Source organism: Chlamydotis macqueenii, chromosome W (genome assembly GCF_036417535.1).
Source record: "Chlamydotis macqueenii isolate bChlMac1 chromosome W, bChlMac1.mat, whole genome shotgun sequence".
Lineage (NCBI taxonomy): Eukaryota > Metazoa > Chordata > Aves > Otidiformes > Otididae > Chlamydotis > Chlamydotis macqueenii.
Genome location: NC_141592.1, coordinates 36,258,161 through 36,277,966, shown reverse-complemented (window position 1 = coordinate 36,277,966; position 19,806 = coordinate 36,258,161). Strand labels below are relative to the sequence as shown.

The window sequence follows — 19,806 nt, the reverse complement described above, 5'->3', positions numbered from 1 at the left end:
TACTCCCCCCTTTTCCGTGAAGTGTACATACAGATCGAGCGGTGCACCTGGCGAGCGTGCCTGACGATACCTGTTGCTCGATGAAGTCGAGGAGTTCATTGCTTCCGTCGTCAGAGTTTTTTGCTCCCATGGGTTTTTTCCTTTTAGAAGATCGTACAAGGGGGCCATGGTTTCTGGAGGGATCAAGACGATGTTACGAAGCCATTGCAAGGACCCCACTAGCTGTTGCATGTCATGGAGTGTTTTGATACGCCGACGGATCTTTATTTGGGGAGGGGTTATATAAGAACCTGTAATTCCCACTCCCAAAAAACTCACACATGGTCCTCTTTTGATTTTTGCGCTCGCAATTTCGAATCCGTTATTTTTTAAAGTTTCCGAGACCGTTGACACCAGTTGGTCCACTTGACTTCCTGACGGTGCGGCGATCAAGATATTATCCATATATTGAATGATAGTGGCGGTTGGGTCACTGCGCCGAACCGGTGCCAGCGCCCGGTCCACTGTGATCTGGCAGATAGTGGGTGAGTTGATCATTCCTTGAGGCAGCACTTTCCACTGGAAGCGTAGGTTGGGGCGTTGGCTGTTCGGGAACATGACAGAAAAAGAAAACCGCTCTTTGTCCTCTTCATGCAGGGGTATCGAAAAGAAACAGTCCTTAATGTCAAGGACAGCGCAAGGTTGTCCTTCTGGTATCATAGAGTTCATGGGCAACAGCGTTTGGACAGGACCCATTGGTTGAATTCTCTTATTTACTTCACGCAGGTCATGGAGGAGGCGAAACCCCTCGCCAGATCGTTTGGGTATTACGAAAACTGGGGTGTTCCACGGGCTAGTGGAAGGCTCTATGTGACCTCGTTGTAGTTCGCGGTCAAGTAGCTCAAGAAGAGCGTCCATTCGAGGCTTTGATAGGGGCCACTGCTCGACCCACACTGGATCGGACGATTTCCATGTCAGTCTGATTGGTGGGAGTGGGTATGCGGCAGTGGCCCTTATGGTAAATTTGTCACCCTGGCTTTTAGTAGGGCTAGAGCGTCCCTTCCCAACAGGGGTGGGACTCCTGACATGACATATGGGAAGAGGGTAATAGTTTTCTCCGGTCCCTTTTCAGTGCGAAGCGTGATTGCTACCAATTGAGCACTCTTCCGGGCTTGGGTTAATCCCCCGACTCCACCCACCATGGGGGCGCCTTCCAATTTCCAATGCGGGGGCCAATTTGTCTCAGGGATAACTGTAACATCTGCTCCAGTGTCGATCAAAAAGGGGACACTAATAGTGGTGTCATTTAAGGCATTATAGAGGGAACAGATCCCCCACACCACTGGCAGGTTGTCACACTTTACTGTCAGGGCCACCCTGGGGTCCCGCCCCCAAAGGGTGGTCCTTGCTGTTCCTGAGATGGGGGCAGATTCGGCTGGACCGTTGGTTGAGCCATAAAGTTGGTCGCTTCTCGAGGGGGCAGCGGGTTCGGGAGCGTTTCGCCCCATCCGGGGTTGGCACAATTGGGCCGCCTCGTGTCCCAAGTGGGAGAGGGCTGTGTGCAGCCCAGGTGCTCTCTCCCCCTCCCGTTTCCCTGGATTTTAGATCTGCATTCTTTAGCGAAATGCCCTTTCTTTCCACAGGCCCAACACGGTCCTCTGGGTCGATTTTGGCGCGGGGGGGGTGCTGTTGGCAGGTTCCCCAACCGAGGGCAGTTTGCTACAACGTGGCCCACCTGGCTGCATTTAAAACATGCCATCACGTTAGCTATTGCGGTGCGGACAGCCACCTGGATCGGGGCTGAATGCTCTTCGTTCGTGACATACTTAATCATGTCCACGATACTCGACCCCATTGGCAGTGATCGTAGGATTTCTTTGGTTGCTGAATTACACTGCTGACGTAAGCACTCTGCTACAACCGGGCCTTTCGCTTCCGAAGGAAGGGTCGAGGAGTCGATCGCTGTCTGGAGGCGATCCACAAATTGCGTAAAGCTTTCGCTTTCTTTTTGCTTTACTGTGGACCAGGGTGACGGCTTGACAATAGCTCTAGAGGCTGTGTGAATAGCTTCTCTGGCCGCACGCGTAGTTGTCATAACTTCATGGGCCCGCATGCCCTGGGCCTGTGCCTGGACGGTAATCATTGTCGGGTCTGAACCCATCAGCCACTGCAGGCTGGAGCCGTGTAGCGGGTGATCCACCCCGGTTACTTGGGCTAGTTGCTTCGTACAGTTGTCCTCCCATTCTTGTTTAAAAAAGATCATCCCTGCCCCATCAAAGATCAGTCTACAAGTTTGTTTTATATCAAATGGGAGCATGTCGTCTCCCCAAAGACACCATCTATGAGGGTGGAGACCAGGGCAGAATTGAGCCCTTTGTCCACAATTGCTTTAACAATCGCTTGTATATCCTTGGGGTTTATTGGCGAGTAGACCCTTTGTCCCCCGTCCGCCACCCGGACCGGGAACGCCAGCGTGGCCGATGAGACCCAATCGGCACAGGCAATATTTATTTTCTTCCAATCCGTGAGAGGAATTTTTTCCCTTCGCGATTCCTTTTTATTTTGGATGTGGGTATTTTTGCTTTTGACTCTATTTACCCTCATGTCCTCCTCCTCTGAGTTTGAATCAGTTGCAAGCCAGTCGTCTGAGCTGCTATCTGATCCGGAGTCGGAACTCGACTGACCGGTTTTTCTCGTTGGGCTCCGGCCCCGCCCACTTCCCTTGCGGGCGGACCGTTCCCTCCCTCTTGGCTCGCCCCTCCTTCTGCTCGGCGGGGTGTTTGCCCTATGAGGGCGTGTTTTCAGATGGGCGCTCTGATTGGCTCTCCGCCCCTCGCTCGCGCTCCTCTCCTCTTTCCGGTCGCCTCCACCACTCTTCTCCTTCTCGTTCTCCTCCCCTTCCGGTTCGTGTGCGCTTGTTAGTTCAAGCGCTTCCTCCGTTTTCCCGCCGGGGACGTCTTTGTCCCGCCCTCCCCCCTGGGGTTCGGCGCCATTTTGGGGCGCATAAGGCGGCGGTCTTTCCCGGGCTTCGGCGCCCCTGGCTTCCTCAGCTAACCCACTCCAGAAGGACAGCGTGCACTTCTGCCCCTCCATAAGCGGGTCAGGGTTCGGGGCTTCAGGGGGCAAAGGGCTCAGGGGTAGAGGGGGTGTATTGCCCTCTCGTAAGTCTTTAGACTCTGCGGAATCATTGCTGTTTGGGGGGTGCGGAGTCTGCGTGGCTGCCCCGACTCCCAATTTCGGGGTGACCAACAAACAGTCCCTTGCTGCCCTCCAGGTTTCCTGCTCTTGTAAAGCCTTTTGCAGGGCCTGTACGACTTTCCCCCACGACTTAAGGTTTTTCCCACTACCCGAGGACATAGTCTCCTCGGCTAATGCTTTAGTGCATTTATCCCACACTTCAGGGTGGAGAATATCCACCGGCTGGTCAATGACCCCAATCTGTAAAAGCCTCGCAACTGTGAGAGTAAAATCTTGGGGCTTACAATCAATACCCCACTGCTTATGTAATTGTGATACGACCTTCACAAGGGCTTCCATGCTCCTTGTTGGTCCGGGAGCGTCCTCCCCGCCGGGCTGCTCCTGCTGCTCCGGCCGCCGTTCACCCGTCCAGGCGATTTTCCTGGGTTTCGGCACCACTTGTTGCCTTTGTTGGCGTGGCGACCTGGTTCAGGAACGGCACGGTGACCACCCCCAGGCCCCTCGGTCCATCAGCTCACAGACACCAATGTGGTGGACGGCAAATGCCATTTATTGGTAGGTAACACGGCCTTATATAGCTTGGGTTTACAATGTCACTTCCGTCTGCTTACATCATAGACTAAACGCTATTGGCTATCCAGAGAGGGGTCCTATCTTCCCGTACAGCGCGATATCTTCCGGCCGCCAGACCCTAGCTGCCTACACTCCGGGGGACACCTAGTCTCTTCGGAGGGTTCCCAGTTGCCTTGTCAGACCCTACATGGAATAGCGGGAGCGGATGATAACCTGTAGGGGTCTCCAGGCTCAGCAGCCTCTCAGTGGTAGGCAACGAAGGATGGCCCTGCCTCCCTCCCGTGCCCATCTCCCTTGTTCAACAGCTGTTAAAGAAAGATGAAGTTGGCCATCTCCCTGTGATGTAAGTTTTCGTTTGGGTCTGGCTGGGATGGAGGTAATTTTCCCCATAGCAGCCCTCACAGTGCTGGGCTTTGTACTTGTAGCTAGAAGGGCGTTGGTAACACACCAGTGTTTTGGCTACTGCTGAGCAGTGCTCCCACAGCATGGAGGCTGTCTCTCCAAGCTCCCCACCCCCTGCAGGCCAGTAAGCTGGGGGCGGGCAAGAGGTTGGGAGGGGACAGAGCCAGGGCAGCTGACCCAAAGGGAGCAAAGAGAGATTCCACTGTGCTATGGAAGCGCCACGGCTGCCATTCAGACCCATCCTTTTCTCTCTCCGACCATATCCCTCCTCACCAGAAAAGGGATATCAACGGGGCCTTACCACGCAGCCATTGATAAAGTGCTCCAACCGGAGTTGGATGCTTCCAACGCAGCGCGCTGTGCCAAAACCACCCTTGTATGGCGTGCCCGTAGCCTCACATACCGTATTTTTCTAAAGCTTTAGCAGCAGCCTACTCTGCCTCTATGTCCGTTTGCGTACCACTTCCAAAAAGCTAAGAGTTTGCTTCCTACAAGACGCAGGAGGCTGCCAAGTGGTTCCAGCGTCACGCTTCAAACGACTGGGCAAATCACCATCTATCAATCAGACTGTTAACAGCGTTCCAAACGTTCCACATGCTCGCGCGCCGGGGAGACACCATTTTAACCCGCAGAACCACTGCCCCCAGCAAGACGCACAAGACAGAGATGATATCCCCACGGTAAATCTTTATTGTGCAAGTGCTGCTCCAAGCTTTCGTTACCTTCCACGGACACACGTCACAAAAAACTAGACATCAACAGCGGCTAGACTGACGGGCAACAGGCGAAATCCATTCAGCGGCAATCTGTACGCAGGCAGCAACTCTTGCGGTGCAGAAGCCTTAGCCGGGCGGCCAGCCCGACTGACGGCCACCCAGAATACGTAGACGTTCATGACCGACCGACCGCCCGCCCTCGGGCCCTTCATCCGCAACCGCCCGGAATCCATTGGTCAGGCCCAGGCGAGCGGCACGCTTCTTGCCAACAATCATTAAACGCCCAAGAAGCTGGAGAAGGAAGTACAAAACCAGAAATAAAATAAAATACAATTAAAAGCCACGCACAAAGAGGGGAGGGGGCGGGAAGGGAAGGAATGAGAGCAGAGAACCACCCAGAGAAACCAGCTGGCCAGTTCCGAGCAATTCAACCACTGCGCTTCAAGTTGCTCTCTGTCCGCATGCAGCTGACGTTTCCCAGAGCAAAGCTGCAGGCTTTTTTCAAGCTAGACAGTAACGGACAACAGAAGAACCCCCATCATACCTTCAGGCAACATAAGCCATTCTAGTGCAAAACAAGCTTTAGGCTGCCTTTTGCGTGGGTTTACCAAGTCTTTGAACTTGACTTTTACAGCTAAGGGGGAAGCACCCGGCACCTCTCAACCAGCTTTGCCCTTCCTCACCCTGCCCTGCCAAAAACCCCGAGCCCTCTTCTCCATATTAGGAGAAGTACTACTACTCTTACCCTAAACCACGACAACAGGCATCAGACCGCGCTCCAAAACAACACTGCATTTTGCACCGGAAGTACGTACCCAGGGACGAGCGTTGCTTTATAGCACTGCTTTTAGTCAAAAAAAAAAGCTCAATTCCACTACAAGCTAGAGCACAGGCAAAAGATCACAGCGCCAGAAAACCCCAAACAGCCTGCTGTGCCCTATCCAGGGGAAAAGAGGGGAGGGGAAAGAGTCCAGGAAATTAGGAACTCATTACAGGTACAGTTGAGCGTACAGAAAGCTTCCACAGTACTTACAGAGCCGCCAGAATCTTCTGCTTCAGATAACCCGATAACAACTGGCTCCTCAGGCACGACTAGGAAAAGCGGCGGAGCTTGGGGTGAAAGATCATGGAACGCAAGGCACTGGAGGAAGAGCGAACAGTTCAAATGTAACCGCCTTCAGAGAAAGGTAACAGCTTAAGCAAATCCATTTGCCCCACTGAACTCGTACAGAAGCAGATTACCAGATACCCCAAACACAAGCCGAAACGTTGACTTTTCTTACGTGATGTTAATACTTTCTATACGCAAGACGCAACGCGTTTACAGAGCCCCCTCCAGAAGTGGCATTCAGCATGCAAGACGATGGGGGCAAGGAGACGGGCCAGTACTTCAGATCAGCGACCTCCAGTAGGTTTTAATTTGGGTTGATCGTTTCCCCAAGCAGTTTTTCCGTTCGACGCCGTCCACACGGAGACAGGAGACAAACGGTTTCGCTGAATCAGCAAAGAATTTAGCTAAGTGGAAGACCAGCGGCCATTCATTTTCCACGGCACAGGGAGCTCGAGCATTGAACAAAAGCAGAATCACAGGAAGCCCGCAAGCGCAATAGCACGAGTCTGCCTTCTATACTGCACATAACCCCCACCTTCAGAAGCAGAAGACAGCCCTAACTGTTCGTCTGCAGCATTTGAATACAAAAGCTACACGGGATACCAACTTCAAGTTAACATCATCGTGTAGGTCACGGCTGCGTTCTTCCCCCACGGTCTAAGCAGCTCACTCTAGTTCCTAGCGCCTTGTGGCGCACCAGCATCCGTGGACCTTGCAAGCATGCCGTTATCACGGTCCCGCTTCACCACAGAAACAAGGGCTGTCTGGGAAGCTTTTGCAGCCTGCGGGATGACCGCTTTCTAGATTTTCTTTAAGAAAAATAAGAAAAGCTGGAACTCTTTGCTTTAATAATCCAGTTTGGGGGCTCAGAACCAAAGCCTAGCACAGCGGAGCTGCGACATCTCTATAATGCTATTACGAGGCACAGCAAGACCTGCATTTCTCCTATGCAGAACTAACTCACTACGGCCACTACTCAGACGTTCGCTGCTTACATACACACACCTGGAATCCCCGAGGAGGTTGACTGCGTGTGCTTGACCTAAGGTTTCAAGACTATCATCCGACACGAGGTAGGACCACTCCCATCCCTCGGCAGCAAACTTTGCACGACTTGCAGTGCCAAAGGGATGTCACGCGGCAGACGCCTGCGGCTGCCACCAAGCGCGTTACCGCCAGAGGCCCTCCTCTACGCACGCGCGCACGACACGGCGGGGCTGGGAACCGAGGCGAGCCGGACAGCACCGGCAACCCAGTACGCGCCGCGGCAGCCGGGGAGGGGGGCACCGAAGAAGCGCGATGTTTTAGGGACGGGGCAGCAGAGAGCGCCACAACGCAGAGAGGCCCCGTCCCCCGCCCCCTCCCCCGCAGCAACGCCGCCACCCGCCCTGCCGCGCTCCCGGGCACCGCGCAACGGGGGGGGGGGGGGGGGGGTGTCCTCGGCTCAGGGTGTCTGCGAGCGCGGGGGGAAGGGGAACCGCGCACAGAGCAAAGCCGCGGCTACCTCCTCGTCCTCGTAGATGACGCTGGCGGGGAAGCGCCTTGCCGACGATCTTTCCGAAGACAGCAGCGGCGCCCCAATATTCTCGTCAGCCACGACAACGCCCCTCGTCGCCCCCGCGCTTCCTCCACTCGGCCAGGCCCTCCGCGGCGCCCATTGGGCCGCCAGATCGCCGCCGGCCCAGCCCGCGTCTCGATTGGCTGTCTCGTCTGTCGCTTTCGCTTGTCCCCGCCCCCTTGGCGGGTCCGCCCTCGTCGACCTGGTGCTTACCGGGGCTCGCGGAGTTTGCGTGCCCCCGCGGCGCGGAGGGATCCGACCTGGGCGGGGGCGGAGGCGGAGAGAAGGGAGGAGACGTTGGGCGAGTCTGCGGAGGGATCTGTGCCGTGTAGTGCTGCGACCCTGTGGGCGGGCAACGAGGCCTCAGAAGAGGCTGTTGTAGCTAGAAGTACTGGTTGTTGTTATTTATTACCGCATCGAGTCCCCCCCCAAGCGTGCTTGTGGCTTTTTGGGGCTGCTCCCTCCGGTCAAATGACCGCTTTGGCCGGGGCAGGGCAGGCCTTCACTTCTCAGAACATTTCGCAGAACCAACACAAGTTGCTCTAAATTGTTCCCCGAAAGCCCCGCTTCCATTGCAGACGTTTCTAAGCTGCACACTGTTAGGGCCTGAAAGAGTTCATGCGTGTTGATGTCTCCAAAATTGTTGTGGCTGTGGCGCACAGGGTGCTGTGCGGTAGGAGTCCGGTAACGCAGGAGCTGGAGGCCGCATGGGGGATGTGCAGCTCCACAGGTCCCTGTTAACGACTTGCCCACTATGGCAAGGGGTCACACAGCAGTCATCTGAGGAAGGGGCTTCCGACCACCCCTCACGTTCAGCGCCTGCTTCGCGCCTGCGCAGAGGACTCAGAACTCTCTGGACCCAGACCATACAAGTCTTCCAGGGGCATAACTGGAGGCGGGGATCAGACTAGAGAAGACACTGCCTCAGGGAGCCGCGTGCGAGCCCCCCACCGGAAGATCATCACGGCCGCCCGTCACCGTCGGCGCTGGATCCAAGGGCGGCGCTATCCCTTTCCCTCTTTTTCTCTTTTCCTTCTTAGAAATGTTCTGGTAAGAGCCCCGGCTACCAACCCCTTTATGCTTTCCAAGTTTTCAAAGTTAACTCGTTGCGCTGAGTGTTAAATCGATCCTTTGGTGGTGTTTCACCTTAATTTAGTCCGAGGGAATCACAAACCTGCTACGGCCCTGGCTCGTAACAGAATTGGCGTCGCGGACAGCAGTCCCGCGGTGGTACTAAAGCGCTCCTTAGGCCCGGGCCTTTACCGCGGCCCCCCTCTGAGGGGCGTCATACACAAAGGGGACGGCCCTCCGAGGACTGACAAGGGATCTGTTCCCTGGAATTGTAGGCACTATGGCCTCCCAGGGAGGTCTGATTGTAGACTGTAGCTTTCTCTCGGCCGCGTGTCGCCTTTGTGGAGGACCAAGCCCCAATTCTATTGCGGCATTTCTCAGGTTGCTTCCTAACACATCAGCAGCCCCTGGCTCTTCTCTGTTGCTCAAAACTCCATCCCCTTCCCCCACTGAGTTGAGTTTAAAGCCCTCCTTGTCAGTCTGGCCAGCTGCCAGGGCCAAGACCCTCTTGCCCTGCTTGGTCAGGTGAACCCCATCAGCTCCCAACAGACCCAGCTTCTCAAAGGTAGATCCACAATCACAGAAGCCAAAACCTTGAGTATGGCATCAGCTACGCAGCCAGGCATTCACCCGTTCCATTCGTCTCCTCCTCCTCCCTGGACCCCTTCCTCTGACGGGGAGGACAGAGGAGAGCGCCACCCGTGCTCCTGACCCTCTTTTAACATTGCTCTGGTGTTGCCTTTGTTGGCGTGGCGACCTGGTTCAGGAACGGCACGGCGACCACCCCCAGGCCCCTCGGTCCATCAGCTCGCAGACACCAATGTGGTGGACGGCAAATGGCATTTATTGGTAGGTAACACGGCCTTATATAGCTTGGGTTTACAACGTCACTTCCGTCTGCTTACATCATAGACTAAACGCTATTGGCTATCGTAGACTAAACGCTATTGGCTATCCGGAGAGGGGTCCTATCTTCCCGTACAGCGCGATATCTTCCGGCCGCCAGACCCTAGCTGCCTACATTTCCCCCCTCCCTATGCTAATTAAATTGGCTAAAAACATAACAATCTTAAAAAAAATAAATATATCGTAATTGTGGATAAAAAACACACTAAGTGTATAACTAAATTAGCTAAAATATTCTGCTAATTTAGATTTTAGAGTTTGGTTTGCCCGTTCAACTATGGCTTGTCCCGTGCTGTTGTACGGGATACCATGTATTAGAGTAATACCCCATTTCAAAGCAAATGCTTGGACTGGTTTAGAAACGAAATTCGGACCGTTGTCCGTTTTGATCTGATTAGGGACGCCAAGCCACGCCATGGCTGTCAGCCAATGTTGGATGGTCGCTTTGGAGTCAGTCTTAAGGTGTTGTGTGGCTACGATCACTCCGCTATACGTGTCTACAGTTACCGCTAGCCACGCTCGAGGCTTCAGTAGCTGACACAGCGTAAAGTCCGTTTGCCACACCTCAGAGGCTTTAAGACCTCTGGGGTTGACTCCACTGGACCATAGTGGCGCTTTCTGACAGTGGGGACACGTAGCTACTACGTGTTTTGCGTCCGTGACTGAAATCCCACATGTCTTTGCTAGCGCTTTAGCTCCAATATGGAGAGACTCGTGTAGCTGACGGGCATCTCTTAGCGTCCACAGCCCTTTTGCAGTGGCGTCTGCTTTGTCGTTACCAGTTTGGAAGAATCCCTTGATTGGACTGTGACTGTTGACGTGGATGACCGATATGGTGCCCTTTCGGGAAGAAAGTGCTTCTTCTAGCATCAATGCTGTTGTGGATGTTGACACGCCAGGCCCCGACATGGCCAACCAAAGTTTAGCCACGAACATCAAATCGGTCACAATGTTAAGGTGTTCTGTCGGGAACAGTCCGCAGGCTAGTACTACTGCCGTTGCTTCTAGCTGCTGGACTGAAAGCGCATGATCGGTCGCTTTAATGCAGCGCCATTCTCCTTCCGATTGCCATACTGCTGCTGCGGTTGAGGTCGCCGAGGATGCATCTGTGAAGACCGTTGGTCCCTGTTGGGGCCGGTCCATGATTTTTCGTGGAAGGTCGATGTCGACAATTGCCAGCATTTGAGTCCAAGGGGGCTTTACAGCGTACTGGATTTCTCCTCCAAATCCGACGAGGGCTATGGCTAAATGTTCTGACATTGCCACTGACTGCGTTGGAAGCTGTTTGCGGAAGGGTAGGTATATTCTGGCGGGTTCGATGCCTAGATGTCTCAGGGCGAGTTTTCTGCCTTTCATGATGAGGTTGCCAAGACACTTGACTCCTGGAGAGAATGCACACGACGGCTTTCCCAGGACTATCCATTGTATTGGCTGCGCTTTTTCAGGGGGACCCTGGGCTAGTGCCCCTACTCCCCCCTTTTCCGTGAAGTGTACATACAGATCGAGCGGTGCACCTGGCGAGCGTGCCTGACGATACCTGTTGCTCGATGAAGTCGAGGGAGTTCATTGCTTCCGTCGTCAGAGTTTTTTGCTCCCATGGGTTTTTTCCTTTTAGAAGATCGTACAAGGGGGCCATGGTTTCTGGAGGGATCAAGACGATGTTACGAAGCCATTGCAAGGACCCCACTAGCTGTTGCATGTCATGGAGTGTTTTGATACGCCGACGGATCTTTATTTGGGGAGGGGTTATATAAGAACCTGTAATTCCCACTCCCAAAAAACTCACACATGGTCCTCTTTTGATTTTTGCGCTCGCAATTTCGAATCCGTTATTTTTTAAAGTTTCCGAGACCGTTGACACCAGTTGGTCCACTTGACTTCCTGACGGTGCGGCGATCAAGATATTATCCATATATTGAATGATAGTGGCGGTTGGGTCACTGCGCCGAACCGGTGCCAGCGCCCGGTCCACTGTGATCTGGCAGATAGTGGGTGAGTTGATCATTCCTTGAGGCAGCACTTTCCACTGGAAGCGTAGGTTGGGGCGTTGGCTGTTCGGGAACATGACAGAAAAAGAAAACCGCTCTTTGTCCTCTTCATGCAGGGGTATCGAAAAGAAACAGTCCTTAATGTCAAGGACAGCGCAAGGTTGTCCTTCTGGTATCATAGAGTTCATGGGCAACAGCGTTTGGACAGGACCCATTGGTTGAATTCTCTTATTTACTTCACGCAGGTCATGGAGGAGGCGAAACCCCTCGCCAGATCGTTTGGGTATTACGAAAACTGGGGTGTTCCACGGGCTAGTGGAAGGCTCTATGTGACCTCGTTGTAGTTCGCGGTCAAGTAGCTCAAGAAGAGCGTCCATTCGAGGCTTTGATAGGGGCCACTGCTCGACCCACACTGGATCGGACGATTTCCATGTCAGTCTGATTGGTGGGAGTGGGTATGCGGCAGTGGCCCTTATGGTAAATTTGTCACCCTGGCTTTTAGTAGGGCTAGAGCGTCCCTTCCCAACAGGGGTGGGACTCCTGACATGACATATGGGAAGAGGGTAATAGTTTTCTCCGGTCCCTTTTCAGTGCGAAGCGTGATTGCTACCAATTGAGCACTCTTCCGGGCTTGGGTTAATCCCCCGACTCCACCCACCATGGGGGCGCCTTCCAATTTCCAATGCGGGGGCCAATTTGTCTCAGGGATAACTGTAACATCTGCTCCAGTGTCGATCAAAAAGGGGACACTAATAGTGGTGTCATTTAAGGCATTATAGAGGGAACAGATCCCCCACACCACTGGCAGGTTGTCACACTTTACTGTCAGGGCCACCCTGGGGTCCCGCCCCCAAAGGGTGGTCCTTGCTGTTCCTGAGATGGGGGCAGATTCGGCTGGACCGTTGGTTGAGCCATAAAGTTGGTCGCTTCTCGAGGGGGCAGCGGGTTCGGGAGCGTTTCGCCCCATCCGGGGTTGGCACAATTGGGCCGCCTCGTGTCCCAAGTGGGAGAGGGCTGTGTGCAGCCCAGGTGCCCTCTCCCCCTCCCGTTTCCCTGGATTTTAGATCTGCATTCTTTAGCGAAATGCCCTTTCTTTCCACAGGCCCAACACGGTCCTCTGGGTCGATTTTGGTGCGGGGGGGGGTGCTGTTGGCAGGTTCCCCAACCGAGGGCAGTTTGCTACAACGTGGCCCACCTGGCTGCATTTAAAACATGCCATCACGTTAGCTATTGCGGTGCGGACAGCCACCTGGATCGGGGCTGAATGCTCTTCGTTCGTGACATACTTAATCATGTCCACGATACTCGACCCCATTGGCAGTGATCGTAGGATTTCTTTGGTTGCTGAATTACACTGCTGACGTAAGCACTCTGCTACAACCGGGCCTTTCGCTTCCGAAGGAAGGGTCGAGGAGTCGATCGCTGTCTGGAGGCGATCCACAAATTGCGTAAAGCTTTCGCTTTCTTTTTGCTTTACTGTGGACCAGGGTGACGGCTTGACAATAGCTCTAGAGGCTGTGTGAATAGCTTCTCTGGCCGCACGCGTAGTTGTCATAACTTCATGGGCCCGCATGCCCTGGGCCTGTGCCTGGACGGTAATCATTGTCGGGTCTGAACCCATCAGCCACTGCAGGCTGGAGCCGTGTAGCGGGTGATCCGCCCCGGTTACTTGGGCTAGTTGCTTCGTACAGTTGTCCTCCCATTCTTGTTTAAAAAAGATCATCCCTGCCCCATCAAAGATCAGTCTACAAGTTTGTTTTATATCAAATGGGAGCATGTCGTCTCCCCCAAAGACACCATCTATGAGGGTGGAGACCAGGGCAGAATTGAGCCCTTTGTCCACAATTGCTTTAACAATCGCTTGTATAACCTTGGGGTTTATTGGCGAGTAGACCCTTTGTCCCCCGTCCGCCACCCGGACCGGGAACGCCAGCGTGGCCGATGAGACCCAATCGGCACAGGCAATATTTATTTTCTTCCAATCCGTGAGAGGAATTTTTTCCCTTCGCGATTCCTTTTTATTTTGGATGTGGGTATTTTTGCTTTTGACTCTATTTACCCTCATGTCCTCCTCCTCTGAGTTTGAATCAGTTGCAAGCCAGTCGTCTGAGCTGCTATCTGATCCGGAGTCGGAACTCGACTGACCGGTTTTTCTCGTTGGGCTCCGGCCCCGCCCACTTCCCTTGCGGGCGGACCGTTCCCTCCCTCTTGGCTCGCCCCTCCTTCTGCTCGGCGGGGTGTTTGCCCTATGAGGGCGTGTTTTCAGATGGGCGCTCTGATTGGCTCTCCGCCCCTCGCTCGCGCTCCTCTCCTCTTTCCGGTCGCCTCCACCACTCTTCTCCTTCTCGTTCTCCTCCCCTTCCGGTTCGTGTGCGCTTGTTAGTTCAAGCGCTTCCTCCGTTTTCCCGCCGGGGACGTCTTTGTCCCGCCCTCCCCCCTGGGGTTCGGCGCCATTTTGGGGCGCATAAGGCGGCGGTCTTTCCCGGGCTTCGGCGCCCCTGGCTTCCTCAGCTAACCCACTCCAGAAGGACAGCGTGCACTTCTGCCCCTCCATAAGCGGGTCAGGGTTCGGGGCTTCAGGGGGCAAAGGGCTCAGGGGTAGAGGGGGTGTATTGCCCTCTCGTAAGTCTTTAGACTCTGCGGAATCATTGCTGTTTGGGGGGTGCGGAGTCTGCGTGGCTGCCCCGACTCCCAATTTCGGGGTGACCAACAAACAGTCCCTTGCTGCCCTCCAGGTTTCCTGCTCTTGTAAAGCCTTTTGCAGGGCCTGTACGACTTTCCCCCACGACTTAAGGTTTTTCCCACTACCCGAGGACATAGTCTCCTCGGCTAATGCTTTAGTGCATTTATCCCACACTTCAGGGTGGAGAATATCCACCGGCTGGTCAATGACCCCAATCTGTAAAAGCCTCGCAACTGTGAGAGTAAAATCTTGGGGCTTACAATCAATACCCCACTGCTTATGTAATTGTGATACGACCTTCACAAGGGCTTCCATGCTCCTTGTTGGTCCGGGAGCGTCCTCCCCGCCGGGCTGCTCCTGCTGCTCCGGCCGCCGTTCACCCGTCCAGGCGATTTTCCTGGGTTTCGGCACCACTTGTTGCCTTTGTTGGCGTGGCGACCTGGTTCAGGAACGGCACGGTGACCACCCCCAGGCCCCTCGGTCCATCAGCTCACAGACACCAATGTGGTGGACGGCAAATGCCATTTATTGGTAGGTAACACGGCCTTATATAGCTTGGGTTTACAATGTCACTTCCGTCTGCTTACATCATAGACTAAACGCTATTGGCTATCCAGAGAGGGGTCCTATCTTCCCGTACAGCGCGATATCTTCCGGCCGCCAGACCCTAGCTGCCTACACTCCGGGGGACACCTAGTCTCTTCGGAGGGTTCCCAGTTGCCTTGTCAGACCCTACATGGAATAGCAGGAGCGGATGATAACCTGTAGGGGTCTCCAGGCTCAGCAGCCTCTCAGTGGTAGGCAACGAAGGATGGCCCTGCCTCCCTCCCGTGCCCATCTCCCTTGTTCAACAGCTGTTAAAGAAAGATGAAGTTGGCCATCTCCCTGTGATGTAAGTTTTCGTTTGGGTCTGGCTGGGATGGAGGTAACTTTCCCCATAGCAGCCCTCACAGTGCTGGGCTTTGTACTTGTAGCTAGAAGGGCGTTGGTAACACACCAGTGTTTTGGCTACTGCTGAGCAGTGCTCCCACAGCATGGAGGCTGTCTCTCCAAGCTCCCCACCCCCTGCAGGCCAGTAAGCTGGGGGCGGGCAAGAGGTTGGGAGGGGACAGAGCCAGGGCAGCTGACCCAAAGGGAGCAAAGAGAGATTCCACTGTGCTATGGAAGCGCCACGGCTGCCATTCAGACCCATCCTTTTCTCTCTCCGACCATATCCCTCCTCACCAGGAAAGGGATATCAACGGGGCCTTACCACGCAGCCATTGATAAAGTGCTCCAACCGGAGTTGGATGCTTCCAACGCAGCGCGCTGTGCCGAAACCACCCTTGTATGGCGTGCCCGTAGCCTCACATACCGTATTTTTCTAAAGCTTTAGCAGCAGCCTACTCTGCCTCTATGTCCGTTTGCGTACCACTTCCAAAAAGCTAAGAGTTTGCTTCCTACAAGACGCAGGAGGCTGCCAAGTGGTTCCAGCGTCACGCTTCAAACGACTGGGCAAATCACCATCTATCAATCAGACTGTTAACAGCGTTCCAAACGTTCCACATGCTCGCGCGCCGGGGAGACACCATTTTAACCCGCAGAACCACTGCCCCCAGCAAGACGCACAAGACAGAGATGATATCCCCACGGTAAATCTTTATTGTGCAAGTGCTGCTCCAAGCTTTCGTTACCTTCCACGGACACACGTCACAAAAAACTAGACATCAACAGCGGCTAGACTGACGGGCAACAGGCGAAATCCATTCAGCGGCAATCTGTACGCAGGCAGCAACTCTTGCGGTGCAGAAGCCTTAGCCGGGCGGCCAGCCCGACTGACGGCCACCCAGAATACGTAGACGTTCATGACCGACCGACCGCCCGCCCTCGGGCCCTTCATCCGCAACCGCCCGGAATCCATTGGTCAGGCCCAGGCGAGCGGCACGCTTCTTGCCAACAATCATTAAACGCCCAAGAAGCTGGAGAAGGAAGTACAAAACCAGAAATAAAATAAAATACAATTAAAAGCCACGCACAAAGAGGGGAGGGGGCGGGAAGGGAAGGAATGAGAGCAGAGAACCACCCAGAGAAACCAGCTGGCCAGTTCCGAGCAATTCAACCACTGCGCTTCAAGTTGCTCTCTGTCCGCATGCAGCTGACGTTTCCCAGAGCAAAGCTGCAGGCTTTTTTCAAGCTAGACAGTAACGGACAACAGAAGAACCCCCATCATACCTTCAGGCAACATAAGCCATTCTAGTGCAAAACAAGCTTTAGGCTGCCTTTTGCGTGGGTTTACCAAGTCTTTGAACTTGACTTTTACAGCTAAGGGGGAAGCACCCGGCACCTCTCAACCAGCTTTGCCCTTCCTCACCCTGCCCTGCCAAAAACCCCGAGCCCTCTTCTCCATATTAGGAGAAGTACTACTACTCTTACCCTAAACCACGACAACAGGCATCAGACCGCGCTCCAAAACAACACTGCATTTTGCACCGGAAGTACGTACCCAGGGACGAGCATTGCTTTATAGCACTGCTTTTAGTCAAAAAAAAAAAGCTCAATTCCGCTACAAGCTAGAGCACAGGCAAAAGATCACAGCGCCAGAAAACCCCAAACAGCCTGCTGTGCCCTATCCAGGGGAAAAGAGGGGAGGGGAAAGAGTCCAGGAAATTAGGAACTCATTACAGGTACAGTTGAGCGTACAGAAAGCTTCCACAGTACTTACAGAGCCGCCAGAATCTTCTGCTTCAGATAACCCGATAACAACTGGCTCCTCAGGCACGACTAGGAAAAGCGGCGGAGCTTGGGGTGAAAGATCATGGAACGCAAGGCACTGGAGGAAGAGCGAACAGTTCAAATGTAACCGCCTTCAGAGAAAGGTAACAGCTTAAGCAAATCCATTTGCCCCACTGAACTCGTACAGAAGCAGATTACCAGATACCCCAAACACAAGCCGAAACGTTGACTTTTCTTACGTGATGTTAATACTTTCTATACGCAAGACGCAACGCGTTTACAGAGCCCCCTCCAGAAGTGGCATTCAGCATGCAAGACGATGGGGGCAAGGAGACGGGCCAGTACTTCAGATCAGCGACCTCCAGTAGGTTTTAATTTGGGTTGATCGTTTCCCCAAGCAGTTTTTCCGTTCGACGCCGTCCACACGGAGGCAGGAGACAAACGGTTTCGCTGAATCAGCAAAGAATTTAGCTAAGTGGAAGACCAGCGGCCATTCATTTTCCACGGCACAGGGAGCTCGAGCATTGAACAAAAGCAGAATCACAGGAAGCCCGCAAGCGCAATAGCACGAGTCTGCCTTCTATACTGCACATAACCCCCACCTTCAGAAGCAGAAGACAGCCCTAACTGTTCGTCTGCAGCATTTGAATACAAAAGCTACACGGGATACCAACTTCAAGTTAACATCATCGTGTAGGTCACGGCTGCGTTCTTCCCCCACGGTCTAAGCAGCTCACTCTAGTTCCTAGCGCCTTGTGGCGCACCAGCATCCGTGGACCTTGCAAGCATGCCGTTATCACGGTCCCGCTTCACCACAGAAACAAGGGCTGTCTGGGAAGCTTTTGCAGCCTGCGGGATGACCGCTTTCTAGATTTTCTTTAAGAAAAATAAGAAAAGCTGGAACTCTTTGCTTTAATAATCCAGTTTGGGGGCTCAGAACCAAAGCCTAGCACAGCGGAGCTGCGACATCTCTATAATGCTATTACGAGGCACAGCAAGACCTGCATTTCTCCTATGCAGAACTAACTCACTACGGCCACTACTCAGACGTTCGCTGCTTACATACACACACCTGGAATCCCCGAGGAGGTTGACTGCGTGTGCTTGACCTAAGGTTTCAAGACTATCATCCGACACGAGGTAGGACCACTCCCATCCCTCGGCAGCAAACTTTGCACGACTTGCAGTGCCAAAGGGATGTCACGCGGCAGACGCCTGCGGCTGCCACCAAGCGCGTTACCGCCAGAGGCCCTCCTCTACGCACGCGCGCACGACACGGCGGGGCTGGGAACCGAGGCGAGCCGGACAGCACCGGCAACCCAGTACGCGCCGCGGCAGCCGGGGAGGGGGGCACCGAAGAAGCGCGATGTTTTAGGGACGGGGCAGCAGAGAGCGCCACAACGCAGAGAGGCCCCGTCCCCCGCCCCCTCCCCCGCAGCAACGCCGCCACCCGCCCTGCCGCGCTCCCGGGCACCGCGCAACGGGGGGGGGGGGGGGGGGGGGGGGTGTCCTCGGCTCAGGGTGTCTGCGAGCGCGGGGGGAAGGGGAACCGCGCACAGAGCAAAGCCGCGGCTACCTCCTCGTCCTCGTAGATGACGCTGGCGGGGAAGCGCCTTGCCGACGATCTTTCCGAAGACAGCAGCGGCGCCCCAATATTCTCGTCAGCCACGACAACGCCCCTCGTCGCCCCCGCGCTTCCTCCACTCGGCCAGGCCCTCCGCGGCGCCCATTGGGCCGCCAGATCGCCGCCGGCCCAGCCCGCGTCTCGATTGGCTGTCTCGTCTGTCGCTTTCGCTTGTCCCCGCCCCCTTGGCGGGTCCGCCCTCGTCGACCTGGTGCTTACCGGGGCTCGCGGAGTTTGCGTGCCCCCGCGGCGCGGAGGGATCCGACCTGGGCGGGGGCGGAGGCGGAGAGAAGGGAGGAGACGTTGGGCGAGTCTGCGGAGGGATCTGTGCCGTGTAGTGCTGCGACCCTGTGGGCGGGCAACGAGGCCTCAGAAGAGGCTGTTGTAGCTAGAAGTACTGGTTGTTGTTATTTATTACCGCATCGAGTCCCCCCCCAAGCGTGCTTGTGGCTTTTTGGGGCTGCTCCCTCCGGTCAAATGACCGCTTTGGCCGGGGCAGGGCAGGCCTTCACTTCTCAGAACATTTCGCAGAACCAACACAAGTTGCTCTAAATTGTTCCCCGAAAGCCCCGCTTCCATTGCAGACGTTTCTAAGCTGCACACTGTTAGGGCCTGAAAGAGTTCATGCGTGTTGATGTCTCCAAAATTGTTGTGGCTGTGGCGCACAGGGTGCTGTGCGGTAGGAGTCCGGTAACGCAGGAGCTGGAGGCCGCATGGGGGATGTGCAGCTCCACAGGTCCCTGTTAACGACTTGCCCACTATGGCAAGGGGTCACACAGCAGTCATCTGAGGAAGGGGCTTCCGACCACCCCTCACGTTCAGCGCCTGCTTCGCGCCTGCGCAGAGGACTCAGAACTCTCTGGACCCAGACCATACAAGTCTTCCAGGGGCATAACTGGAGGCGGGGATCAGACTAGAGAAGACACTGCCTCAGGGAGCCGCGTGCGAGCCCCCCACCGGAAGATCATCACGGCCGCCCGTCACCGTCGGCGCTGGATCCAAGGGCGGCGCTATCCCTTTCCCTCTTTTTCTCTTTTCCTTCTTAGAAATGTTCTGGTAAGAGCCCCGGCTACCAACCCCTTTATGCTTTCCAAGTTTTCAAAGTTAACTCGTTGCGCTGAGTGTTAAATCGATCCTTTGGTGGTGTTTCACCTTAATTTAGTCCGAGGGAATCACAAACCTGCTACGGCCCTGGCTCGTAACAGAATTGGCGTCGCGGACAGCAGTCCCGCGGTGGTACTAAAGCGCTCCTTAGGCCCGGGCCTTTACCGCGGCCCCCCTCTGA

At 54.8% G+C, this 19,806-nt stretch overlaps 3 protein-coding genes across 3 annotated transcripts; all 3 read right to left on the bottom strand.

Annotated features, from left to right (window-relative positions):
• Nucleotides 1-1,333: 1,333 nt before the first annotated feature.
• Nucleotides 1,334-3,531, bottom strand: LOC147596664 (endogenous retrovirus group K member 10 Gag polyprotein-like). Its single transcript, XM_086769404.1, has 2 exons — nt 3,499-3,531; nt 1,334-2,107 (listed from the first exon to the last, which is right to left on the bottom strand). Exons 1-2 carry the CDS (start codon nt 3,514-3,516, stop codon nt 1,346-1,348), a joined length of 780 nt encoding a protein of 259 aa, XP_086625530.1. The 5' UTR covers nt 3,517-3,531; the 3' UTR covers nt 1,334-1,345.
• Nucleotides 3,532-4,994: 1,463 nt separating this feature from the next.
• Nucleotides 4,995-7,954, bottom strand: LOC147596663 (adenosine 5'-monophosphoramidase HINT2-like). Its single transcript, XM_086769422.1, has 4 exons — nt 7,950-7,954; nt 7,484-7,844; nt 5,902-6,009; nt 4,995-5,159 (listed from the first exon to the last, which is right to left on the bottom strand). Exons 1-4 carry the CDS (start codon nt 7,952-7,954, stop codon nt 4,995-4,997), a joined length of 639 nt encoding a protein of 212 aa, XP_086625548.1.
• Nucleotides 7,955-15,978: 8,024 nt separating this feature from the next.
• On the bottom strand, nt 15,979-18,944 carry LOC147596662 (adenosine 5'-monophosphoramidase HINT2-like). The gene is made up of 4 exons (XM_086769421.1): nt 18,940-18,944; nt 18,474-18,834; nt 16,887-16,994; nt 15,979-16,143 (listed from the first exon to the last, which is right to left on the bottom strand). Exons 1-4 carry the CDS (start codon nt 18,942-18,944, stop codon nt 15,979-15,981), a joined length of 639 nt encoding a protein of 212 aa, XP_086625547.1.
• Between the last annotated feature and the right edge of the window lie 862 nt (nt 18,945-19,806).

What these genes read in the sequence shown, in the direction of transcription:
- LOC147596663 (XM_086769422.1), bottom strand. An exon ending in TCATCTACGAGGACGAGGAG is followed by an intron (nt 6,010 to 7,483) that starts GTAGCCGCGGCT and finishes CTCTTCCTCCAG; the next exon opens with TGCCTTGCGTTCCATGATCT. An exon ending in CAGAAGATTCTGGCGGCTCT is followed by an intron (nt 5,160 to 5,901) that starts GTAAGTACTGTG and finishes TTCCTTCTCCAG; the next exon opens with CTTCTTGGGCGTTTAATGAT.
- LOC147596662 (XM_086769421.1), bottom strand. An exon ending in TCATCTACGAGGACGAGGAG is followed by an intron (nt 16,995 to 18,473) that starts GTAGCCGCGGCT and finishes CTCTTCCTCCAG; the next exon opens with TGCCTTGCGTTCCATGATCT. An exon ending in CAGAAGATTCTGGCGGCTCT is followed by an intron (nt 16,144 to 16,886) that starts GTAAGTACTGTG and finishes TTCCTTCTCCAG; the next exon opens with CTTCTTGGGCGTTTAATGAT.